This window comes from Diadema antillarum, unplaced genomic scaffold (assembly GCF_040938485.1).
Source record: "Diadema antillarum isolate AM-2024a unplaced genomic scaffold, OU_Dant_1.0 seq00000105_RagTag, whole genome shotgun sequence".
Classification (NCBI taxonomy): domain Eukaryota; kingdom Metazoa; phylum Echinodermata; class Echinoidea; order Diadematoida; family Diadematidae; genus Diadema; species Diadema antillarum.
Window position 1 is genome coordinate 679,699 of NW_027271191.1, and position 27,743 is coordinate 707,441.

Below are 27,743 nucleotides of genomic sequence, written 5' to 3' on the forward strand. Positions count from 1 at the left end.
ATCTGATAGGGCTTGATGAGGGCTTCCAAACTTCTACACGAAATAGTGAAATTCATTAATTATGCTAATTCATGCAAATTATTCAGCTTGGATAGATAACTTATGTCACCATCATGATGACATCTAACTTTTCAGATGTCGACTTGGCAAGATACGTTATGTAGGCATGACGACATGTAACTTTTTCAGATGTCGGCTTGGCAAGATACCTTATGTCACCATGATGACATGTAACTTTTTAGATGTCGACTTGGCAAGATATAACATTATGTCACCATGACGACAAGTAACTTTTTTCGATGTTGACTTGGCAAGATACCTTATCTCACCATGACGACATGTAACTTTTTAGATGTCGACTTGGCAAGATACATTATGTCACCATGATGACATGTAACTTTTTAGATGTCGACTTGGCAAGATACATTATCACACCATGACGACATGTAACTTTTTAGATGTCGACTTGGCAAGATACCTTATCTCACCACGACGACATGTAACTTTTTAGATGTGACTTGGCAAGATATGTTATGTTGCCATGACGACATTTAAATTTTTAGAAATCGACTTGACATGATAATTTTGGTCTCCATCATGTCAACTTATAAAGTTGATAAGTCGACATGATAGAGCTATTATGTTGACTTAACAAGATAAATTATCTCGCCAAGTCTCCAAGTCGAATGGCACTTTAAAGCTTCCGTACCAACCAAGACCACTTGCCGAGTTCAAAGAAATCGAAATCTTTGTCTTCTTGTCCCAAACAAGTCAACTTTCCAGCCAAACAAGCCGACTCTCTGATCGAGTTCTAACAACTCTTCATCTTGTTCTGAACAAGTCGACTTGCCGAGTTTCAACAACAAATTGTCATCTTGACTTCTCGTCCCAAACAAGTTGACTATCTCAGTTTCAACAACTTATTATCATGTCTTCTTATCCCAAAACAAGTCCACTTGCCAAGTTCCAGCAACTCCACATCTTGTCTTCTTGTCCAAAATAAGTTGACTTGCCGAGTTTCAACAACTCGGCATCTCATTTTCTTGGTCTAAACAAAGCGACTTGCCGAGTTTTAACAACTTGTCATCTTGACTTCTTGTCCCAAACAAGTCGGCTTGCCGAGTTTCAAAAACTCATCATCATGCCTTCTTGTCCCAAACAAGTCAACTTTCCAAGTTCCTAAAAGTCAATATCTTGTCTTCTTGTCCAAAATAAGTTGACTTGCCGAGTTTCAACAACTCGGCATCTTGTTTTCTTGTTCTAAACAAGTCGATTTGCCGAGATTCAAGAACTTGTCATTTTGACTTCTTGTCCCGAATAAGTCGACTTGCCGAGTTCCAACAACTCATTATCATGTCTTCTTGACCTAAATAAGTCGACTTGCCGAGTCCCAGAAACTCGGCTTCTCGGTATTTAACTTGTCTTCTCGTCTTCTTATCTCGTCATCTGGTTGGCACTTTTAAGCTTCCGTAGAATATGGATGTGACAGAAGAATCTTCGTTTTCCTCCATTTTTTTCCCCTTTATCTTTCGGGATTGTTACAGAGACATTGAAGAGATCATATGTATATTTTTGCAGATTTATTTGCATTTCTTATTGTGTTGAATTTGTCTTTTGTATAGACATGTATATGGAAGATAAGCTTGAAGAACAATCTTGTCCATTTTTTTTTCTGTATGTGTGCAATTTTTTACTTTTGTGTCTTGGAAGAGAAAAACGAATGTGTTCACTCATGCGCAAAGTTTCCCTTATTGACCTACTAGGTTGACAGACAATCAAATTTTTAACGGGGGTGTATAAAATATTAATATTAGCCAAATAATCTATGAGAAAGATGAGCTTGAAAAGTATGTAATTTTCTTGCTGGATGTAAATTTAAAGCATTTTAGATTAGCAGCGGCCCCTCGCCTGAGCTTGCTTGTTAAGGGTGGGATTTCACGGAGCACGCGAACGATTTGCGAATGACGCGAATGGCAAAATCCAGCATTCGCATTTTAGTCTGCAAAAGATCGCCAAACAAACGTGAGGGTTCGGAAGCGTCGTCAATTGTTCGCGAATGTCGTTTTTACTTCGGCGATAATTTCAAAAAAGTTTGAAATTTTTTGCGAACCTTTTCCGCACACTTAGTCGGGATTTGCTCGTGAATTGTTCTCGAAAGTGTCTTTAAAGCTTCGTCATATGCGCAAGACCTTCGCAAGACACGCGCGATGTTCGCAAAATGTTCGTGAAACCCCAAACAGACTCCGAAACTTCGGAGAATGTCTCGCGTATGTTACGCGAAATCTGCGAAGTTTTTCCGATCATTTTACGACGTAATCGCGAACTGTTCGCGTACCTTTTGAGACATTCTCGCGAACGTTTAGCGCACGTTTGAGGGATGTATGCCCTGTACGTTTTCTACAAATAAAAATCGTAGTATACATCTAAACATCAAACAATTAAATATTAACAACTATAGTAACGAAAGAAATTAAAGACTAGCAAAGAGAAATAATATTTGATATACAAAAAAAAAAAATCGCAGAATACACTTAAAATCAATCTTAAAGGGAAGGTAAACCCCAAGAGCAATGTGGAGTGAGTGAAAGCAGCAGCATTAGTAGAACACATCAGTGAAAGTTTGAGGAAAATCGGACAATCAATGCAAAAGTTATGAATTTTTAAAGTTTTGATGTTGGAACTGCTGGATGAGGAGACTACTAGAGGTTATGACGTATGAGTGGACAACAATACCAAGAAAATATAAAGAAAATTCTGCAAAAATCCATTTTTCATGAAAATTACAAATTCCATCAACTTGATATTGACATATGTTAAGGGTAGCAATTATTCTTCCTGCTTTCTGAAAGCGGTTAGTCCATTGCTCTTTCATAATTCTAGAAAAGTGAATTTTTGTTGAATTTCCTTTATATTTTCTTTGTATTGTTGTCCACTCATACGTCATATCCTCTAGTAGTCTCCTCATCCAGCGGTTCCAACACCAAAACTTTAAAAATTCATAACTTTTGCATCGATTGTCCGATTTTCCTCAAACTTTCACTGATGTGTTCTACTAATGTTGCTGCTTTCACTCACTCCACATTGTTCTTTGGGTTTACCTTCCCTTTAAGTATGTAAATTTCATTTGAACTATAGAGATTATGTGTTGGAGGAACTGCAAAAAAAAAGGAACAAATGCTTTACTAGTGGAGATACGTCCTAGGGGGGAAAAATGTAGGCAAACACACGATAGAGAAATGAGAGAAAAAGAAAGGAGAAATACAGGAAAGAAAAAAAAATCAACTCAAGAAAGCTTTTTGAGTTGATTTTTTTCTTGCTTCCACCTCTCCTTGCTACATTTTCTCCCATGATTATTGAAAATGTTTCGTTGTTCGCATTTCCGTCGCGTGTTCTTCGTGTACGTAACATGCTGTACTTTAGCAATGATACACACGACAATCGCACATACGTCGTGGGAACTTCGCACAAATTGCGCAAGAATAGTTTTCGGCTTCATTGTCGGAAAACATTCGGAGAAAAACTTTTCCGAATGTTGGATTTTGTCATTCGCGTCCTTCGCAAATCGTTCGCGTGCTCCGTGAAATCCCACCCTAATTAAAGTTGTTTTGTACAATTTCTCGATATCATACCGTCCACTACTATAGCTCCGGAGTATACTCAAAATTGCTTTCCAAATGCTACAATACACGATATAATGAAAAACTAATCACTGCTGACCACCGAGCTTTGTTGGTGGAACGAGGGAGGTGGGAAGAGACCAAAGATGTAATGCAGGATGTTTGCTGGAACTCTTTCGCTTTTATTCAGTACGACGAAAAAGCGTTACTGTTGCCATAGCAAGACCCAGCATTCTATTGTTTTCGATCGAGCTAGCGATCGCCAGCCTCCGTAAGCTTCCCCCGGGCCTTTCTCGATATTCGCAGGGTTTCCCGCACCTCGCGCGCTGAGAGTGTGTGCTCTTATGTACTGACTGTGGTATGGCGCTCACGACAGCTTTGCATGCGCAGTCAGTGTCGTGAAACCATAGGTTGTGTGCACTGTGCAGTGCAAGTGTACAGTATTGTACGTTTTTTTACAGAGTGCTAGTTAGTTAAACGCGTGTGTGTGTATGTGACATGCAAAAAGCAAGCTTGTCGTCATCGATCAGGAACAGTTGCTGAAAGGGTCGGGTACGGTTTCGCCATCGGCCGGCTGAAAACTCGCCGAAATATTTTCTCATAGACTTGAACCTGCAAACTACGTGATCGACGACTATGCTGAACCTCACAACCGGGCCGCGATCAAGAGTGCTATAACCTGAGTTTTTCGTGGGTGGTAGCGCTCTGCTCTGCTGAAATGTAAGAGACCGGTGCAGTGGATTTCAAGCATTTCCGAGCCTTTGGCTTTGCGCCGCAATAACCATGATAACAATGATTTAATGTTTTCCACCGCCGTAACACGTTTATGATATGTCAGTCTATCTTTGCGCCGCAATAACCATGATAACAATGATTTAATGTTTTCCACCGCCGTAACACGTTTATGATATGTCAGTCTATCATAGAATCTACATTAGATTCTTTCTAACCATGTTTAACGTTAGTTAGATCTGACATATTACTTCACAATCTATGCACTTGTACACTCGTCTAGTTAGAGGCCGAGGGTTCTACATGTAAATTACTAGACTAACGTTAGACTCTATTTCTCTATATTGAACAGGATGCTATGCCAGGCCTAGACAGAAAGATCCCTCTGTCCAGAGGACTCTTTTGTATTTTGCCATTAACGCCGTCCTCCGTGTATACGGAGGGGATCCGTGAAGCCAGACGCAGTCTCCGCGGAACATTCCCCGACGGACAGATACAGACCGATCTTTCGGTCAATGCCAGGCCGTACTAATCAATGAATGCTAGTAATGGTCATTGTTTACTCTCTGTCTTGACCGAAAGATCGGTCTATATCTGGTCGTCGGGGAAATGTTCCGCGGAGACTGCGTCTGGCATCATGGATCCCCCTCCGTCTACAGAGGAGAGCGATAACGTCAAAAAAATAAAAGACTCCCCGGCCCTGGACAGACGGATCTTTCTGTCTACTGTGTGTCGTGATCATCAGTGATCATGGATTTAGATTGTTGTTGATGCGTACCGCGCGTATGGTGACAAGGCTTGATGCCTTGAACTGTTCAGTTCGAATTGGTTGGGTCACACAGCTCAGCCAGGCCCAGGACAGGGCAAGGCTAGTGACATAGCATAGTGTCAGGCTAGGGTGCACATGTTGATTTCATTATGTTTTATCATGGACGTACTACACACATGGACTATGAACGGAGGAGGTCTTTCTTTGAAGTTTGATCCGATCTGCATCACACGCCACCTAATTATAATTATGTGCATCTCGTTGAGTATGGTAGTGTATCCTATTAGTGTTACCGAACAATTTTTATTCAATTGCTCCCAGCAGGCTTCATTCTGAATTAAATCAGCTAAAAATCTGCCAGTATATAATCGAAATGTTGATCATTCTAGCTGTAATAATACTCCTTGATGTACTCTTAAAGCAAAATCCAAATTTGAGATGATCCTTCCTTCCTAAAAAGCTGCTTCTTTTTACAGACGCAAATCGTATTGTATTACCGAACGTGCGCCCTCTAATGGGGAAATTCATACATTGTATTTTCGGTTAGTGTGATTTAACGCTGGGTAACGAACATATTATTTTCGTTATTTTGAAAGTGTAATAGACCAACTAGTATGAATTTGCGGTAAATTTGTATTTACTTACGTTTTTTTGCCGCATTTCAGCGGTTTTCCAGTTTGGTTTCCCCTGTGACTGCTGTGAAATAACAGCGCATAGATTCTAGTCCCATGCGTGTAAAAAGCATTCTACATTCTAATAGGATACCTGCCCATACATTCAGATGTTTGGACAATGACGATTGTGTAATCTTGCATCGTCACTGACAATAGAACCCTTTCCCTCATTTCCATTTTTATTTCCCTGAGGTGCCTTTTCAGACTTAACTGCCTTTGGAAAATCGGCAATGATAGGGAGCAGCAAACCTCAAATTATGACAAATCTTGTGTCACAAAATTAGTAATTACTGAAGTGGATGCTTGTGGATTTGCATGTAATGTTGCTTTAATAATGGTAAGAAATTCATGTCGTCTACCATTAGGCCTACTGTCCATGTTTACTCTGAAACAATGTGTGTAAAATGGGAAAAAGATAACTTTTTGTGGAGGGGTTAGCTTGAAGTATGTTTTTCAAAAATTAGAATAATTCACATGCACCTGTAATTTTGCAAAATTTATAATTTTCAGGACTTTATGAATAACTGGCACGATCTAGTGCTACTCACTGGTTGTATTTTGCTTGAATTTCAGCCTCTGAGGACGGAATTCAGAGCAATGAATTTAAATAAGTGTCCGGTAACACAATTGACCCTCCTATTTGAATGATATTGATGAAATATGATGACCAGTGAGGTATCACACTTTCAGTAGAGGAGAATTTTTTTCCTTGCTTCAGTTTTGTAAACGTTTTCCCAAATGATACTGTAGTCCCCTGAGTTTTATTTGTTGAGTGCTTTGAACCAAAAATGCAATACAAGCTATCACATTATTCTGACACTTTGATGTTTCCCTGCAGCCCCTATCCAGCAAAAACAAAAGACAGGCAACAACGACAACATCATCTCCTGGTGTATCAACAACTAGCGACCATATTACAAGTACAGTCCAACCATGGGTTGTGGATCCTCACAGGGTGTTTCACAGGCTCAGTACCAGACCTATGAGGTCTCGTCAGTCTGGGAACAGGTCTCACGAACTGTGGAAGCCAAACGCAGTGGGCAGGACAAGCTCATCGTCAGGCGTTCAGGATGGAAGACTATTCGCATTTTTGTATCGTCAACCTTCAGAGACTTTCATGCAGAAAGAGAACTTTTCATCAAAGAGGTATGATATGATAGAGAATATCATATTAATTTACGGAGACATACCAGAAGTACATTGTAGGTTATACTGTTATTTGAAGTACAGTACTTTTACACTGGTTATTGTATGGTAGATGTCTGTGTGACTGGAATCTTGAGATCAAAAGATCTATAAATGTGCATGGTATGTCGATAATGGGTCAATGTGCTGTAACAGTGTACTAGTACATATTGCATTCAAATGCCATATAGTGTCTTGAAAGAAATTGTACAGCTGCTATACCACACATAACACGCACACACACACATGTGAGCACTGTATGCACTCACTAAAGGAGGGTTTACTGGTACTCCTGAGTGAGAGAAAGTTCTATATTAAGGAGAATTTACTCCTAGAGAACATGTATTTTAGTTTTTTAAGTTTTGATGAAAATGCATAGTGCTGTCATTGCTGGATAAGACGGCTACAACAATTTATAATATCACAGTATTGGAAAGATTTAAAAAGAAATAGATATACAGATGTATGTACTGTGTATGTGTGTTTATCAGAGAATGCTGCAAAGCTTGCAACCTGAGAGTTATTTGAAAGTAAATTTTGTATCTTGTTATCTTGTGATTCTCTTGTAACAGGTCTTTCCTGAACTTCGGATGTGGTGTGAGAAGCGCCGGCTTCATCTTGTTGACTGTGACCTCAGATGGGTAAGAGACACAAAATGTAACACGAGATCTTTGCAATACCATACTTCTTAATTATGTATTTTACTGTTATGAAAATGGTACAGAAACTTTTTTTTCAAGTTCAACTGATTAGGCTTTAATCATTGACATCATTGAGACTGTAAACTTGACATGCTGAAACAAAAAATGAACATGTTTGTTAGTATCAGACCACAAGGGCATTAAATCTAAAGTCTGCCAATTGTTCACATCATATCTGTAATCATGTATTAGAACATGTTATGTGGTCTCACTGACCTTTGTCTTCAACATGCATCCTAATCTTTATGGCTGTGGTATATAGTATTTCTTGAAACAATTTTGTTAAAAGTTAATTGTGTTACTTTTCTCCTTATGGATGATTAATCTATTTATTACCATGATACTTTTTGTACTACTTGCATTGTTGAAATGAAATTTGTCATACATCATGAATCTAATGAAAATTAGGAGAGAATAGTGTGGTCGGACGCAGAGATCATGTATAAGTGGTTCAGAATTAAAGATGATATGTCACATTCCAAGCAATAAATCCAGAGGCATGGTGAGAAATTCTTGATGCAATAATCAGCTCTGTTAGGACCCATTGCATATGATATTTGATATTTGGTCAGCTTTGGAGAAAGATTTTAGTATTCCAAAAGTATGTACAATATGTTTGGTCAGAAGAAAAACTAGACAAACCTTGATGAAGGGTTGCTAAACTGAAACCAGACATGTGGAAAGTACAAACAAAACAATGTACTGATGTGATGTAGGGATACATCTTGCATGGGTCAAAGGTCAAGGACAACTTCATGAGATATACTGATGTAGGTATTGCACTTATTCTAGAGCTGTTGCACTACTGGTGTAATTGATGTAGATGCCACTGGAAGTGTGTATTGATGACAGTTTTGATAGACATGCTTAACTTGTGTTGTACAATGTACATTACTACGTATTAAGTATGATTATCAAGGATTAATTTGTCTTATCCAGCCTCTTGCTTCCATAATTGTAATAGTGACTTGGAATCATCTTATCCCTTTCATTGCTACAGGGTGTTCCAAAAGATACCACAACAGAAGAAACCTTGCGTACATGTCTCAGTGAAATCGATCGCTGCTACCAAGACAATATCATGCCTTTCTTTCTAAATTTGACCAGGTAACCCATAATATCAATAGTTTTCCTTCACCTGAATGTATAGAAACTTTTAAATGGAGTCTGTTTCAAATGTGTCATAAACTGTGGTGCACTTGTGCTTTATTCTCTTTCTATTACAAAACGTAATTGGTTCAATTCCTTCAGTAGTTTGTTCCATCAGAATTGTAGGCATTGAAATAGACCAGAGATAGACCAAAATTGAAAGAAGACAAATATTGATTGTGATAGTAACTCATGGAAGGGACTATACAAAATACATGTTCTCTCTAATTGAATTTGTACTTTTCTTGGATGATCTCGTATGGAGGGGAAGTGCTTGAAACTGTCAACACATTTATTTATTGATTTGCTGGATTCGTATTTCTGAGTGACATCTTTATTTTAGGTTGAACGCAAAGCTTTCTAAAGACAGTACAATGGAACACATGGGACTATTATGAATCTTGCTGCTTGAATCCGGCTGCTGGAAGCAAAGATTTGATTTGAAGTCAGTACTAAATTTTAAGCTAGAAGACTCAGTTTCCTCAGTCAGGAGGATGTCTGATTTATATGACAAAACAGGACTTTACGATTAGTGAAATGTATTTTGTTAATGTTGTTTTAAAGCTATGAAGGCTCAATAGCATTCACTGTAGCTCTCCCTTTTCAAAAAACCATGTAATGGTGATCTGGAACTTTCCCCATTCAAAGCAAATTCTGGTTTGCTGTATTGACTTCCTGGCAAATTAGCCTACTATCAATGCTGTGGCTCACCATATCCCAGTGCTATGCCAGTAAAGAAATTGGGAGTATTTGTCTGTGCACAGGTGCACCTATAACTGATTTCACTTTCTTGTGACTTTTATTCTCCTGTATCGTATGTCTTTGATGTTCTGTCGTTTCTTTCTTCTTTTCAGTCCTGATCTCATGATGAAGATGTTACCAATATTTTCTCAGTCGCCAGAAGCTTCTGGGTATGAATATGCTCTACCCCGCATTGTTTGGCAGACAAACAAATATTTCACAGCCCGTTCTGTTTTTTTTTGTTTTTCTTGTTTGTATGGTGCTGGAATCCCTCCATGCCCTTCCTCTGTCTGTTCTCTTTTTGTCTTGTCCTTTCTCTCCTCTACATGCAGTTCATTCTAATTGTGACTTGTGTCATGTTGATTTCTTAAAATAACATACTATATGCATGCCAAACATTTCACTGCAAAGAAATTGTAGGTGACCCCTGCATGGACAGACACATTGCATGTAGTCACATTACTGCTCAAAATAGTCATGATGCAAGTAATCATAAACTTGGCTTTTCCAATAAGTCGTGAAATGAAATAGTCGTTAAAAGGCAGTGGAATGCTCTGAGCATGTACAAGCATTAATCAGCATGTTCTGGAACAGTGCAGTATGTCATCATATTATTTTGTTGTGTTCCTTGTGCAGCTGTGTTGTTGAGCTGGAATACTTAATCATGTTTTGTTTGATCTTTTGTTTGCATGCAGCAAGATCACCAAATATTGTTCTGTCTGTACTTGTTACAGGGGACTGTCCAATTAGGAAGACTTTAGTTATTCTTTTATTGCTTACAAAAGATAGGCCTACCAATAAAGTATAGCTTTGCTTTTATTTCTTATTGAGAAGAAACCAAGAAAGTATTAATGGCATTTATAAGATTTATCAGATATATAAATGCCAATCACAACTTTTGTCTGTTTGAGCATTTTAATGATAGGCATGTGTTTAGTGCTTATTGCTTCTAAATTATTGGGCCCACTGCATCAACAATGATAGAGCATTGACCATGTACACACATGCATAGTAGACGGTGCATGCACATGCCTTGGTTGTGACTGGGTGCATGTTGGGGCCAGCAATATATCACTTTACATTGTATTGAGATCTTCTTATGTATTACAAGAAAATCCCAGAGGTGGATTTTAATGATATTTGGACTACATACAAACTGTACATGATGTGGAGGAGGTCATCTGAATTTGGGCAAAATCTCTTGAGATGAATGGTCAGTAGTCACTAAACCTGGGCCCTGTTTTATGAAGAGTTAAAATTGATTATAAAGTCGATTTCTATTTTAAGTCTATGGTAGCCTGTGTGCTAGAAGGAAATTCAAAATCGATTATATCTTTTGACAAATCAGGACCATGCTCTCCAAACTGCTATTTTTCAGCCATTTGTTAAGCAGGGAATGTTTAGTGATAAGAAAGTAAATTTTAGCTGTAAATTCCACCAAGAATGTCCAGTGATAATTCATTTGGTGTAGTGGATAGAAATACATTTTAGCAAATAAGCCTCTGTGCAGTGAGGATAAAACAACAGTCCTCAAGGTGAGTAGTCAAGATCAGTAAATTTCATAGCTTGATCTTTGCTGCAGTCAAGTTGCTTCAGTTGTTTGTTTGCTTTTTGTTGCATATTCATGATTTGCATGAAAAAGACATCAAGCATCATATCGTGTGCACACAAATAATCTATATTCCTTAAAACGGTTCAAAGATAAATGTTGTCTACTCGGCATGTTTATCATAAAGAAAGTCTAGAAGTTTGCTCATTCTCAGCAAACATTTGCAGGAACACACTGCCCTCACTATGTAAAGAGAGGGAGAGGGAGAGAGAGTATTGAGAGAGCATTTTGTACTGGCAAAGTGAACCACTTACCAATTTTCCTACAGTTTATAGTCACTCTGCTACCATGTGCAATGTGCAACCATCCATTCCATCTCCATTTGGGATAATGAGTGACTTTTTTTTTTTTGGTGTATTATCACTTTATATATATATATATGTATTTTTTATCATTTTTGGTACATTGCAACAGCATGTCTCTCTGGTAATAGTGGCTTATGATTCATTGTACAAATATTTATGACTGTAACAGTTGAGATGATCTTGTTATATATGTTGAAAGGTGGCAAGTCTTGTTTCTATGCTCATTGACACTCTTTCTCAAGTAGGTTGGGCTGTGACAATCACATTCATTTTTACTCTGACTAACAAAGAACACTACTTGTATTTCTATTCTTACACAATTATTAGTTCTGGTATGGCATTAATTGTTGCAATAGATAGGGCAGAGGAATATTAATGAAATCTGTGAAAAGGGGAGCATATGCACACTTCACATTTCACATTAAGGATGTGTATACAACACCAGCTTTATGCCTTGTCTGTATATTTGAAAGAGACTGTACAGTTCCGGTTGAGGTTAGAATTTAGCTTTTAACGTATTGCGAGATATTCAGAAACCACTCTATGAGATGTCAAAGAGCATGCAGTTCTAAGGGAAATCTAAAGTTTATTTGATGAAAATGGGTTTTGAAATGGCTGAGATATCAAAACACAAAATGAAACAAAGAGACCCTAATAAAAGGTGTGGCCTGTCACCTTTTATCATTATCACTTTTTTTGATATCTTAGCCATATGAAAACCAATTTTCATCAAATAAACATTGAATCCTTTTTAAAATTACATGCCCTTTCATATTTCATAAGAGGTTTCTCGTTATCTCACTCAGGAATGTTATAAACCTGAATCCTCACCTCAACCAGTACTATACAGTCCCTTTAACATTTTCTTTTCTTCAAAAGTGACAGTCTGACTTCAACCAGCTTTAAGCCAAAGCTTGTTGTTGTTTTTATGAAGTGCCAGAATCCATAGACTCATCCTAAATGCGCCTGAATCCATAGACTAACAGCACAACTGTAATCCATGGTCCAGCACCTGACATGACTCAGTCAGTGGATCACAGTTGTAAATCGTCGCTGGGGTGACAAAACCTTGTATCTACAATTTTGGTGAAAATGATTTTTTTGGATTAATGGTCAAATAATGGGTTAAGTAATGTCCTGTCCAAATCTGAACTGTCTTACTCCAAAAATGAAGCCACCACGGCATGTCAAAGGAAAGGCTATTCCATTCGCCACAGTGCTTTAGCCGCTATGTTTTTTGGCTCTCCTGAACATTTGACATTTTGTAGATATGAGGTCTTGTCGCCTTAGCAACGAAATACTTTAGTGCAGTAGTCTATTTCAAGGCTTTAGTAGCTCAAGGGCTTTTCAAAAGCTAGATTTAAACCAATCTTGGCAGGAATCATTGTCAAGAATATTTGTTACACAGTGTTTCAGTTGGTTAAGATCGGCCTGATGGTAGCCCAAGGATGGGGTCCCAAAGGCCAAGAACTGTGAAAATTTTAAAGATCTTATCCGGATGATCAAGAATTGGTACAACGAAGTTCTTCTGAATTTGGATACTCGTACAAGTAAGTAAGTTCTTGACAGACAATGGAAGTAGTGGCCTATTTGGGTGTGAAAATTTTTCGTAGGGCCTGATGGTCAGTATATAAACATCATTGTCTTCTTTTCATAGCACATGATCAGATTTTTGTAGCAAACTTGACAGGAAACATTCTTACAGGCAGATAAGTATGTAGCCTTTTAAATTATGTATTAAAAAAAGAGGCCCTAATGTGATATGAATTTGTAACACTACCCTTTACATTGACAGCCAAGAGTTCGTTTTGTTTATTTTTTTGTTTTGTTTTTGTTTTTGTTTGTTGTTGTTCATGCAGCATGCACAGCCATTGTAACCATGCCAGAAATGTAGTTGTTCCCTGGACCAATTAATCCATGGGCCAAGGCTCGAAAAATGGGTTGTTGGTACCACCTGAGGTGGCAAAACCTTTTTGGTGTCATTTTGTTTGTCGGGCATAGATATGCTTATCAAGCTATGATAGCATTTGCAAATGAGTAGCTTAGTCATAATAAATGATTTTTTAACCAATTTGGTCTCGTTTTTATATCCCTATACTTCTGAATCGAAACTAACCGCTATACAAAGAAGAGCACTGTATTCTGTATGTTCACAGGTGTTCTGTTGTAAACGTTCTGTTGCTTAGTCTTTATTGAAGGCAGCGAAGGGAATATCCAAAGGGTTATGATGTCCACAGCTGTCACGCGGTGCGCTTAGTCTTTATCTAGACCAATGTACCGTTATCATATCTAAAGTTCCTCATAAAGGGATTATCTGTAAGTACTGTTTTTATACTGCCCTCTCAACAAATACATCAGTTTTAAACAAAAATCACCCTATTCATAGCATTTACAGTATTATTCATTATAATGTATTGTAGTGTACCGGTACATTGTTTTTGCATTATCTTTTATTGTTGGGTGGAAATAAAGCGACATTGGCATGGTGTTAGCGTTTCCACCGTAGCGTTTTCACCGGAAAATGATAAATAATTGAAAAGTACGGTAAAATTCACGAGGAATTGCTTTTGTTGTTGTTGTTGTTTTTAGATAAAAGGATATACACTGTATCATAAGCTTTGGCTATTCCTTTTGCCGTCTTGAATAAAGACTAAGCGCTGTGGATATCATAACCTTTGGATATTCCCTTCGCTGCCTTGAATAAAGACTAAGCGCACCGCATTTACAACAGAACACCTGTGAACATACCGAAGACAGTGCTCTTCTTTGTATAGCGGTTAGTTTCGATTCAGAAGTATAGGGATATAACAACGAGACCAAATTGGTTGAAAATTCATTTATTATGACTAAGCTACTCATTTGCAAATGCTATCATAGCTTGATAAGCATATCTATGCCCGACAAACAAAATGACACCAAAAAGGTTTTGCCACCTCAGGTGGTACCTATATCTGGCCTGGCCCATGGACTAAATGACAAATTTCTGTTTAAGAAATTGAGCTGCAAAGCAAAGCAAAGAAAAAAAGCAACAAAGTGCTAGATGCTAAACTAAGTACACCACAAAGCATACTTCTACCTGCTCTGGTGACCACATGCTTTCATTAGATGCAGTTGTAGTGACAATAGTAGAAACCAACTAAAGAAGCAAATGATATGAAGTGATGATGTCATAGCCTGGTAAGTCTTGCCCTGACCTGCACACAAATCCTTGCTGACATTAAGAGCAAGAACTTAAATCCTTCTGCAGCAAATTACACATTGTACCATTGCAATAACTGAACATATCTAGGGGTTTAAGGGTTGTTTGTGCTAAATAATTAGGGCCTACTCCAAATGTACATGTTTGTGCTTTGATCATTTGGAGAGTTAGAAGTTGATGGCATCTCATCTTCATGTGAGTAGGACTTGTATCACTACTGTTTGACATCATGTTGGAGCTTAGCAATTTCATAATTTTCTTTTCTGATGGTGATGAACCTTGTACAAAATTTTGTTGGTATGACTTTAGCAGAGTCAGCTTGAACATGAAATGGAATAGAGCTTTAACTACAAGATTTACATTGTATACTCAGAGAAGTGGGAGTATTTCATGATTCACAGGCTTGAAATGACAAAATGAATTCTAACTATACACATAGATGAGATAACTCATTTTTCAGTACTCAAAATGCGAATGTAATTACACATACATTGGTATATTCATTACGAGTCCACACAGAGGCCCATTTAAATACAGGCAGTACAGGGCATGCCACTTATTTTGATCTACAAGTAGATTTCTGCAACGCCATCCTGACCACCCCACCCCACCCCCAATATTCATCCTGAACAAACCCTTTACAATATACCAAGAGAATGATGAGACAGAATGTCATACCTGCACGTATGTAAACATTTTTCCCCCTTTCTTTTATAAGTATTATTAATGAAACCAGGAAAAGTTTCATGGAGAGGTGTAGTCTAATTGGCGGCCGTTTTTTTTTTCTCTACTTGCTCTGTAGTGAACGCTGTGGCTGGATTCCAAACCAGATGGAAGTGCCCGAATCTATCATGCAGGAGTACCGTTGGATCATGGGATTGTCTGTGACGGAGATGGAGATCATGCACGCAGCTTACAGGAAGAACAATCCTAATTGTGAGTCATTTAAAAACTGACAGGGTCTGTGTTCTGGGAAAATGTCCATATGTAACATACTGTACTGTGCAGAAATGGCTTGAAAGATGATGTGCCCTCAATCTTTTTTGATACAATTTTGTTTATAATCTAATAGCTGAAAGAAAGTATGTATGTAGCATTACAATGTATATTTTTTTCCCCTCTCATTGACAGTACTTATGATCTTTATGTGATAAATAGGATGGTGAGATTGATATTGAGATTATTTTTCATTTGTATTTAAAAGGCACTTAAATTGTTTACAAGGAAATGGGGAGTGATTATTTATGTGTTGTCTATCAGGAGATGTAAGATGCGTGAAGATAGCAAGGCAAATTTGAACGCTCCAATGATTTTCTCTAATAGCATGTAGATTTACTGTAAAGTGTATGCCTTCAAGCTTCAAGCTTATCGTGATAGGAGCTCATCTGATAGCAGGACTACAGCGCTATTCAAACTTGCAAGTATCTATTCAAGATCACCTTTTGCAAATGTGTGCAACACTGAGGGAGATTTTTATGATGAATATGTTGTGTTACATTATTCAGCAGATTGGCACACTGTATTGTGTATCTATACAGTGAACTGTCATTGTGAAAACATCTAAGAGCTTGTGAAATCCCTTTGTTACTTTAAAATTTTGTTATGTCTGGGTTTTGCAACACAGCAATATATTCAGAGATACATTGAAATTCGAGGCAAGAAAAATTACTTTACTTTTTTTCATAGGGAGAGTCCATAGTATATATCAAAAACATATTTTCGCCACCCCCTTTTTTTTATGGCTGGTGTAAATTGTGAATGTCAGATTAATGATGGTAATTTTCTTGTTTTGTTTCAACTCATTTTTTTTCTTTTGTGCAGCAATCTTCATGATCAGAGACTCAAGCTTTGTGGGTGATATTCCAGAAGCTCAAAAGAAGGATTTTGTTGATGTCAACCCCGTTGCACCTCAGAAACTGAGCATGCTCAAACAGATGCTGAAAGAGAGATTTGGGGTAAGCCTATTATACTTTTCCTCTTGTCCGTTTTGCTTTCACTGCATTTTCCATTATGTTTGGATGACAGTGTAAGTCATGAAAAATGATGACTTTAAGTGATAAAACCACATGCATCACAATTCCGTCCCCATAAAAGGAAGAGAAGAGACACTTGTCTTATTTTGTGCATAGTTTTTCATAACAGACTCTTGTATAATTTTGTTTAAAAGTCAAAATGTCATTTTTTTTCCCTGAAAGTAGAATCAGTGCTTCTAATTGCTTTATATTTCTTTGTAGTTTTTAGTTTTGATAAAGTGTAGTTCTGTAATCCATAGAACACCTTGGCAAAAAATTTTGTGAGCTCATACTTTTCAGGCTCTGTAAGTATTCAGGCTGTGTTTTATCTGGTGGGTTACAGCAACAGTCCCAGTATTAAAAGAGTCTTTGTGTTTTGTCCTTTGTAGAGAATCTGAAAGACCACGACAAATAGGCAATGCACTCTATACGATTGGACCAAGATTCATATTATGTTCGTACCATTTTCTGACATCTTTGCAGGAGCACCAGGTACACTTCTACGAGTGCAGTTACAATGGGCTGGACGAAAATGGTGTTGTGCAGTTTCAGGGATTAGAAAGACTCAGAGATATGGTAAGATGTGTTGTGAGGAGTTGATAATCTGACTGAGAGATGGCAGAGACGAATAAGGAGAGAGATATACCAAGTAGATAGAGTGACATTCTGACATTTTTTAACATTGGGATGCCATACTTTGTGCATGGACATGAATGGCAGAATATGTGATGTCCAGTGCATGTGACACATTATTATTCATATTCTAGTTATAACTGTTCATTATATTGATGCTCTTACTTGTAATGTCACGATGTGATGGTGCTGTACCTAGTTTATTACCAAGATTAATTTTCTCTTGTATTGAAGTCATGAAATATGAATTATGTAATATGCCAAAGAAAAATTGCAGCCTCTACTGGACAGTTTGTATAGCATGTTTATCTTTTGCTTGACATTGCCTTTATTGTGAATAACTCTTTCAGTTGCATTTAAATGGGTTCCTGCTGTCAAATTTATCTAACCAAAACATTCTGTATGAAAGATACACTTCAAATGAATATAAATATGTGAATATGTTCGTATTCATCTCTAACCATTGTAATCTTTGAAGTGGAGGTAAAAGTACAAATAATTGTCATCTTAACTATTTCAAGCAATGAATGTATGTTGAAACAGCACTTTGGAATAGTACGTCTTGATAGGAACCTCTTTGCTTCCTCACTCAATCTGATTCTGTGTCAACCAACCTTGCCCCTACCCAGGTGTTTGACTTCTTCCAGAAGCGTATCGCTGAGCAGTACCCTCTGGATGACCGCCCCATGGACCCCTACCAGCAGGCTAAGGAGGCACACGAATCCTTCATGAAGAACCGCAGTGCCTGTGTCCTGGGCCGAACCTCGATCCTGGAGCAGGTGAAGGACCACGTCCTGTGCACCTCCAGCACGGCACCTCTGGCCCTCCTTGGTGGACCAGGCACTGGCAAGTCCTCTATCATGGCACGTGTAGCAGAAGTGGCCGTCTCTAAGGCCTTGACCAGGGAGATACCTGGGTGAGTAGCTTTATTTATCTCAAGTTTTCATCTATCGCTCCTCACCTATGGAACTCCCTCCCATCTTTCCTCCATGAAATTGACAAACTGGATCACTTCAAAGTCTCGCTCAAGACTCACATTTTTCACCAGGCATCCAGTTGCTAACTCTCTTGGAGGAGTCTGTGCCTTTGAATGTTTCTACAACATGTATATGGCGCTATACAAATGCTGTGGATCATCATCATTGTCATCATATTCATGTTGATAGTTGCCCTGGGTATTTACTGTTTTGGTTGTTTCACTTTTCCAATATAAATGGCCTCACATACCTCCATATTTTCTTGAAAGTGGCATGGACCACCAGTGATGTTTTGTAATTCATTGGCAATATTAGACATCTATGAACTCAAATTTGTATGGCATCAAGCAAATGTTATTCCTGTTTTGTGCTTGTTCCTGTCCCTAGATTACGTAATCTGTGCAATTCTATTTAATCCTGTTGTCCTCTTTTTCAAATTGTACATGAATGTGCTTGATGTATGATTTTCTCTCTTATTGTCATTCTTAAAGCACCTCAGTTGTAAGACAGAAGGGCAAATAATGCAACTCTCTAAGAACAAGATATACGAAAGAGAGAAAGAGGGAAAGGATTGCAGAAAAAAAACAGGGAGAAAGACATGAATAACATAGACAAAGAAAGATAATGAGAAAGGTGGAAAGAAAGGCCAAAATGTTGACCATTATCTATGATTTTGTCCTACCACAGTGCTCCTGATGTTGGATGGCATGTGTTCTATCACTTTGTTGGGGCTGTTCCAGGCTCACCAAATCTTGAAGTAACACTGAAGAGACTTCTGAGAGAGATCGGTGTTGTCAAGGTATTCACACAATTTGATAAGCCTTAGCTCTCACATGCAAACATTTTTGTGTATGGGGCTTTATGTCTTTGGTATATGAATTGACTCATTTCACATATTTTCAATCATTTCCCTAATTCCAATTCATTTCATTACCTGGTAAGCCTTGAAGCATATAGCAATGAAGCAGTGTATACTGTATTCATATTATATTTTGTGACTGTAATGATTTGCGAATTGGTACATGCAAGACAATTTCATTAGTGGTGGAATTTATGAACGAGAATTGCAATTACAGAATGAAAAATTAATGCTATCTATTTTCAGGGGAAAGTTTTCTGTTAGTTTAATTTCCTGGCTTGGTATGATATACAGGGCATTTGAAGTTATGATGGCAGTATGTAATGCATTTTAATATCGGAAGTTTCACAAGTCAGCAGAGATTCACAAATATAACAACACCATGAAACATACATCTTATGCAACATGGTTAGTTATTCTGTAATAAAGTAGTTCTAAAAAAAAAGGAAGGTTTTCACGTGATTTGAAATGATCAACAAAATTGGCCTCTTTCAAGTAGGGAGAAATTAAACATCTCACAGATGGATGATCAATGGAAAAAGCTAGTTCCCCATAGAACTTTTTGTGCCAGCACAGAGCAGTGCAGTAGATGTGTTTGTTATGATCATAGTTTCCTATCAGCGGTATACCTGACTAATCAATAGGCAAATTTAATGTATAGCTCATGCTGACAAGTTGTCATTATTTGGCTACCTTGTGTAAACATTGTATTCAAAGTGGCGAGTACAGATGTCATGAATTGTTAAAGTTTATTAATTCTTTTGATGCCAAATGCTAATTTTAGACAAAATTTGATTGAAACTGAAAGAGCCTACAAAAGAGAGCAACTATCTCTTCTCCCCATTTGTAGAGGTACGGCTCCGATGAAACATTAGGCCATATAAATCATTTCACTGCCTGCTAACTTGTAAGTAACCCGTTGAGGACGGACAGATTTTGCTATAACACGCATTTCCCATAGACACCTGCCCAAGTATTCTCGGGACTCGTCAATGGGTTTAATAATAAAAATGAACTTGTTCGTACTGTTGTGATTTGTTTTTCCTGATGTAATATTCACTCATTTGTCATCCTCTGTCATGTGACTTTAGGACACCCAAATGCCAAAGGACCTGGAGGAAACATGTCAGGTGACTTATGCTGCTCTCTCCAATCCCAACACCCGACCAGTCATCATCATCATTGATGCCCTCAATCAGGTCGGTATGACTCCAGTAAAATCATAGGCACAGTAATCCACCAACTATATCATTGACTTGCAGCATGATTAATTCTCTGGCCTATGTTGTTAAATCTTCATACCTGGTTCAGCTATATTATAGCACTGTTCATGTAAGTTGCTCTTATGCACCTTCTTACTGTAAGACTAGATGAAATATACTGCTCTGTCATCTTTGTAGATTTTTCGTTTTTTCACACTCAGATGTTATGACTGTAGTAAGATACTACAAGATGTACTTTATGGGCATATTCATATGTAGTATGACACTCTTCACTTTTTAACTTTGATCAAGTTATTCCATTATTAGAATATAAAAGATTTAAACTTCAATGTATATTTCTTCTGAGCATAGACTGATGTAAATTCTTCTCGTTCATTCAGTGGAAGTATAAGATCAACAGTTAGTTGAATCAAGAAACTGGAGTTAAACTCACTTGTTGCGACGTTTCGCCAATTATCAATTGGCTTCTTTGGGCAAATGATGCTCCCATTGATGGAACGGCCCTTATATAGTGTGACGTCGCAACAAATGAGTTTAATTCCACTTTCTTGATTCATTTAATGATAGATCTTTTCTCCTGAGCATGTTTCACAAACTGTTTTTTTTTTTTCATCTCTTCTCTATTCTCTCTTTTCTTTAGTTTGATGAGAGCAAGGAATCCACTGTCCTCACCTGGCTGCCCAACAAACTTGCTCCTCAAGTTCGCTGCATCTTTTCCATGATAGACGACACCCCCCAGCACCAGTCACTCACTAGTCGCTCAAATGCTCCTACTGAGGTGTTTGTCACACCCCTTGACATGGAATCTCGAGAGGTAAGCACAAAGCCAAAATGAAAACACTTTGTGAGATGTGAGATTAGAAACAGGGCTTGAATTCTTCTTTTCTCTCACGGTAGTCTTATACTGGATATTATTGAAAGAGTTGTCATGATTTCCCATCTCCCCCCCCCCCCCCCCCCCAAAAAAAAAAGAGTATAAAGATGTGCAGAGGAATTTGAAATGGTGATGCCTGTGGACTGCTTTTACATGAAGTTATAACAATGAGATGCTACTAATGAATATTGTGATATTTTAATGTTCAATTATTCAGGCTGTTCTGAAAAACAACAACAACAACAAATGCCCAGAGCAATACTGTAAAAGTGGAAATTTTCGCAGTGTTGAAATTTTCGTGCATTTCGCGCAACCAGAAACAAGCGCGAAAATAAAAGCACACAAATATTTTTACTTGCCATATGTTCCTGTGCGTGATGTCTTGATTCCGCGGAATTAAAAACACGCGAAACTCTTCTTACCCGGCCAAGTACGAAAAATTAGTCGCGCGAAAATATCCACTTTTACAGTATATTGATTGATTGATTTAGACCAACTAAGGCCATTCATTTAGCAAAATAAAACACAAAGTTATATCACATTGGCATTTACATTAACAGCCAGGTAGCCTTGGAAGCATCTTGTGCTTGTATTACAGTTTATAGGTTGCCCATGCAAGAAAGTGCTGTACTTTACAATTCCAACGTATCGGTTGAGTAAGATAAGGGCATTAAGGTTCCCACAATCTATGGCATTAGTGGCACCTTAACGCCCTTGTCTTTCTCAACCAATGATATAAAAATTAGAAAAGTATTCAGAGACTGCAGACCTCTGCCAAACAGCTCATTTCCACCCATACACTCATGATGAAAATCGCCAAATTTTCCAATATAGAAGCCTTTTGTTTACCTCATCAGCTTCCAGCTGTGCGGCACCTCGCCCGGGCAGAGCACGCAGTGTAGAGTGCGTATGCAAACCTCAGATATGTGCAACTTGAATTCCCAAGTTCATTAACCCTATCAGCCGAAAGATAAAAATACAAAGAAATTTCCTGATCAGCCCCAAAATTCAGTTATTTGTCCTTGTGTCATTTTCAACTTTTCCTGCAAGTTTCGTTCAAATCCATTCACATCTTTTTGAGTTATTTTGCAAATGGACAAACAAACAAACAAATCAATGCCGATGAAAACATCCTCCTTCCTTGGCGGAGGTAATAATTTTGTGTGAGGTCAAGCAAATGAACTAGACATCTTTGCAGAAAAACGTTACATGTATATTAGATACACACACACAATTCACACACACATGCAGTACATATTAAAGGATAGAGAAAGGGATAGAAAAAGAGAACATATCTTCTTAGCTATAGCTATTGTTTTAAAAAAAAAAAAACTTCAATAAGCATTTAAATCTATAAAGAGTTGTGGTGCATTTAGCACAGTACTTATTGAATTCCATCATTTACACCAGCAAACCTTATAGAGTTGGATCATACACACAGTCAAATGGGTGAAAGGGCACCGTAAATTAGTCTGAGAACAAGAGGTTATTCAGAACATTAGTGACCCGCTACAACAAAAGGATCAGAAAGTCGAGGGAGGTCAGTTTTCTGAAAATGACATGACATTGTTCCCTTACTCTTCCGCTTTAATTTCATATATAACACGACTCAAAAAAGTACTCGATTGTGGAGATATTGATGATTTTATGAGACCATGTTGAGTGGTTTAGGAAATCAGCATTTCGAGAAAACCGCATTCAAAGTTTTCATCTGACGCAGTCGTGATCAAGGGGAGGTCACCTCTTGGCAATAGAAGGTCCGCTCATAGCAACTTCCAAGATGTTCGTTCAAGCTTAGCGCCAGGGTCTACGCATGACCAATCAGTAAGCACAATGCCAAGCACTGACCAATTGTCGCTCGGGGTGGAGTCTATCTGCGCACTAAATCCAAATCTTCAGACACGTTTCTGTTCCGTTGAAAGTCGGAAAATCATGGCCCAGAAAAACATTAATTTCTTGCCTCTCTTTTGATCATTTAGCTTCGATATTTCGGCAGAGGACAGACAAAACATTAGCCTACACGTGTACAATGTTATGCCAACAACTGAAATTCAATGGTTTTTATGCCTCCACCACGAAGTGGTGCCGGAGGCATTATGTTTTCGGGTTGTCCGTCCGTCCGTCCGTCCGTCCGTACGTACGTCTGTACGTTCGTCCGTACGTCTGTACGTACGTCCGCTTTCGTTTACGCGATAACTTGAGTTATATTGACTGGAATTTTACCAAACTTTGTCAAAGTATAAAGTATGATAGGGCAATTATTTGATTAGATTTTGGGTGAAATCGGCCAAAGGTCAAGGTCAAATCATGAAATTGTATCCGTTTACGCGATAACTCAAGACCGGATCAAGCAAATTTCACCAAACTTTGTCGGAGGATGATGTGTGATGGGGCAATTACTTGATTAGTTTTTGAGTGAAATCGGACAGAGGTCAAAGGTCAAATATCAAGGTCAAATCATAAGATTTATCTGTTTACGTGATAACTCAAAACTGGATGAAGCATCTTTCACCAAACTTGGTCCAAGGATGATGTATGATGGGACAATTAGTTGAGTAGATTTTAGTGACATTGGCAAGAGGTCAAAGGTCAAAAGGTCAAGATCAAATGCTAAAAATGTTGCTATTTCCCCCATATCTATGCAATGCCCAAAGGTATTTTCTTGAAACTTAGTGTAGACATGTACTACTGCGTTAAGATACTCCAGAGAGAGTTTCATGTCATGAGGTCAAAAGGTCAGAGGTTAGGTGAAAATGTTGCAATATCACTTTTCTCGCAAATGGTTCAATGTATCTTCATGGAACTTGGTGCATATGCATGTACTGACTGGCAGGGATTATCTAGGGAATTTAGGGGTCATGGGTCTATAGTGAGGGGGTCAAAGGTCAAGGTCAAATCCTCAAAATTTTACTATTTCCCTCATATACTAGTATATGCAATGCTTGCATTATTAGTTTAAAAACTGAACAAACACATACATTACCTAATGGAGATTCTCCGGAAAATTTCCAGCCAGAAGGTAAAAGGTCAAAGGTTAAGGGTCAAAGACCAGGTTTCAATGCCCCCCCCCCCCAAAAAAAAAAAAAAAAAAAAAAAAAAAGATTATTTCGTACTGTAATTACACTCTTTCTTCTTACCTTGGAAATTACTCAATGCATTAAACTTATAAAAGGGTCCGTCAGAAATCAAGTAAAAATTCTCAATTCCCTAAATATGTGTACCTGCACTCTAAGACAATTACAGCAAACCCAGTTCAAGGAAAGTGAACATATTCAAGATATTTCTGACAAACCTGTCATTTCAGTATTTTGCCAGTTATGTGAAACTGTCATCACACATTGTGAAGATATTGTACTATACACCTATTGGGAGAATCATGCATTATGGCGGAGGCATCAGTCGCCATAGCGACATTTCTAGTTTACAAATTTTGATGATTTGACTTTAAACTCGATATTCTTGGCTCTGCCATCAGCGACTTTCAGATCCTTTCGTTGTAGCGGGTCACATTTTATTCAAATACAGAAGGAAGCATACCTTTATGATATTTAAACATAAAGATAAGAATATTGAGTCTGGCAAGTTCATGGCAAAATCTTCAATTTGATAGACACGTCCAAAACTGAAATATGTACATTAAAAAAAATGAATATGTAGTAGAATATTGTAGAAGTAAAACTTTTTTACAATTCTTAAGTAATGCCACTCAAAACAGTAGTACTTAGTTTATTAATTTGGTTTTCATTTAGATGCAGTATGTACTCTGTTTTGAAAGAAATTGCCTGAGATGAGGTAAAAAGAAACCCAAATGCTATTCACTTTTCTGTTCCCATACAGGCCATTGTGAGGGAGACACTTGGGAAGTACAACAAGAAGTTGGATGATGAACAAATGGCCAACCTCCTGAGTAAGGAGTCCTCTCAGAACCCCCTGTGGCTCTCAGTGGCGTGTGAGGAGCTCCGTGTCTTTGGCCTCTTCTCCAAGGTCACGGACAAGATCAACAAGCTCGCTGATGGACTCTTGAAGTAAGCAGTGATGATCAGTTAAAGCTCATGTAGTCCTTGGAATTGTTAAACCTATGTATGAGAGTGACTTTGGGATTGTTAGAAAGAGAAGTAAAGATTTTAGGTGTATCGTCTTAGTCAAAATAGATATTATGTCTTGGTTATTAGTTATAAGTATAACGCTAAACTAACTCCTACTCCATACTTGCCAACTGATAAGATTTTATCAGATTCAGTAAGATTTTTTTACATTAAAAATAGCAAAATAAGATTTTCTGTCAGAGAAATAAGATTTTAAAAAAATATTTAGATATACCTTTCATGTGTATTTTCTGAAGATATGACTGAAAGTAAGATTTTTAACTTCAGTTTGCATATAAAATAAGATTTTTGCAATCCACAAGTGAGATCAGGTATGCTACTCCAGTCAGCAGAAAAGCAAATATCAATATATTTCTCAAGCTTCAATCATCTAGCCAGATGAACATTTTCAGAACTGATCTGATATGCAATATGCAATGTATCTCTTAATAACCTGGGAATGTTGAAAGTGAAAACAAAGTTTTGGTAAGGGTTTGAGAACCCATCTGGCACCATTTCATATTTGCTTGCAATATATCGAAAGAGTCTACAAATAAACTTACCTGGCTGACGCGATTTGCTGGGATGATGAGTTGTTTTGGAGTATTTTAAGAAAAATAATAAAAGTCGGAAAACTGACTTTTATTCCAGAACGATCCAGACTAACTCGGTCTCAGGGAAAATTCGACCCTATTTCAGACAATTTACACGCAGTTCGTGATCGCCATGTTCTACTGTATAATGCCCAATACCAAACTTGGCCTAACTGAACAGACAGGAAAGTGCGTGCTAATCCTGTACAAAACAAATGGACAGCGCGCGGTCCTCAAGCGTATACTAGTACCCACATCACCTCAGTTGCTGAGACGCGCTGTCATTGAAGTTTTTGTTGTTGTTTATCAAGCGTCTTTGATTGTTTTTAGAGGTGCATGATAGGCGCACACTAATTTTGCATGCGCGCCAAAGAGGTTTTTTGATGCGCGCATTGTAACAACTCGGACCATTACTGCGAGTAGCCAGAACGCGAAGCGCTATACAGGCCGCTCCCATAGTACAACACTGTACAATCCAGAGGGACAACCAAGACAACTCAGCCCGCCATCAAAGCGAGGCCGCGTTATCCCTGAGTCCGAGTTTACCCTGACCTCGTTCGGGTAAGTTCTGAGACTGAACCTTTTTGGTTAATATTTTGCATTTTCGTCGTTACCCATCGAATATCTTGTTATTATAACGTTATCCTGCACATTTCCTAGGCATACGTTCACATTTGGGAGCGAAATTTGACAACTTTTGCAGGCGTACCAGAACTTTGTTTGGGCTTTAATTAGTATGTTCATATTACCATACCCTTGTGCCCCCTTTCATTTATTGATTCTCAATATGATTTTTCATTTATCTCAAAGTAACTTGATTGTGGAAAAACGAAGACTGAATACAGTTTACTATTCCCTAGTGATTTTATGTCTTTTTTGTTGTTGTGGGGGGGGGGGGGGTGGATGTTGCCTTTGTGAATCTAACTTATACTTTGGACTGGGTATTTCTCTAGTCTCCTGGCCCAGGTGTTTGACCGCTTTGAGGAGGAAAATGGAGGCAATCTTCTGGTGGCTACTTTGTGTCTGCTGGAGTGTTCCAACACTGGACTCCTGGAGACAGAACTACTTACCATCCTTGGTGATGAGGATCATCTCATGCCCAAGAAGTTTTTCCATGGGTCAGAGAAGAAAGGTTAGTTTCCTGTCAGAAAGCAGTCTCCTATAAAGAGCCTGTCCAGTCTTGTAACTTTCCTCAAGCTGTTAGGCTTGCCTGTTTTTCTACACTCGTATGAAGAAGTGAATATATGTGCAATGAAAGTAAAAGCACGTACTCATTGTAAAACAAAGCAAAATAAGATGTCTAGTACAGTCACACTATGCAAGTTATTGAGAGATTTACACACAAGAAGCAGGCTTTTATTGGGTGAATATAAATGCTAAATCAAAAAGTAGGATTCCTGCTTCAGAGTAAAGTTGTGTCATATTTGAGCATGAATGAGTAATATTCATTTAAAGCTGTATAAAGGTGAGAACCCTACTCTGTCACTGAGGCAGGCTAGGTTTTAGTATTCATAAGCTATTCTTTTGTTTTTGGTTAACAATGGATAGTAGTACCAAGGAGGTTCGAGAGATGGAGTTACAACTGACTATAATTATTCAATCAGCTGTCAGTTTTCTATGGATGGACAAAAGAATTCCACAGGTGCATTTGTGCCTTTGATGTTCGATGCTTGAAGCCACTATCTTTCTGAGCATTCTGAAGATTCATTTGTAACGCTAACATAATATCGGGTATATGCTGCTCGTTTATATATCAAATGTAATGAAATTTCACCTAATGATAAAGCATATAAAACAAAAGTCAAT

The 27,743-nt window shown here is 38.0% G+C and overlaps 1 protein-coding gene across 1 annotated transcript in view; it reads left to right on the top strand.

Annotated features, from left to right (window-relative positions):
- The first annotated feature begins 4,152 nt into the window (after nucleotides 1–4,152).
- Nucleotides 4,153–27,743, top strand: part of LOC139726940 (telomerase protein component 1-like) — a 36,924-nt gene continuing 13,333 nt past the window's right edge. Inside the window, exons 1-14 of the mRNA XM_071637926.1 lie at nucleotides 4,153–4,337; nucleotides 6,631–6,938; nucleotides 7,550–7,618; nucleotides 8,679–8,785; nucleotides 9,682–9,738; nucleotides 15,484–15,617; nucleotides 16,503–16,636; nucleotides 17,177–17,269; nucleotides 17,956–18,242; nucleotides 18,991–19,102; nucleotides 20,254–20,361; nucleotides 21,026–21,199; nucleotides 25,097–25,284; nucleotides 26,891–27,069. Of these exons, the coding sequence (XP_071494027.1) occupies nucleotides 6,726–6,938; nucleotides 7,550–7,618; nucleotides 8,679–8,785; nucleotides 9,682–9,738; nucleotides 15,484–15,617; nucleotides 16,503–16,636; nucleotides 17,177–17,269; nucleotides 17,956–18,242; nucleotides 18,991–19,102; nucleotides 20,254–20,361; nucleotides 21,026–21,199; nucleotides 25,097–25,284; nucleotides 26,891–27,069 (1,855 nt within the window). The 5' untranslated portion in view covers nucleotides 4,153–4,337; nucleotides 6,631–6,725. The remainder of the gene's footprint in view (nucleotides 4,338–6,630; nucleotides 6,939–7,549; nucleotides 7,619–8,678; nucleotides 8,786–9,681; nucleotides 9,739–15,483; nucleotides 15,618–16,502; nucleotides 16,637–17,176; nucleotides 17,270–17,955; nucleotides 18,243–18,990; nucleotides 19,103–20,253; nucleotides 20,362–21,025; nucleotides 21,200–25,096; nucleotides 25,285–26,890; nucleotides 27,070–27,743) is intronic.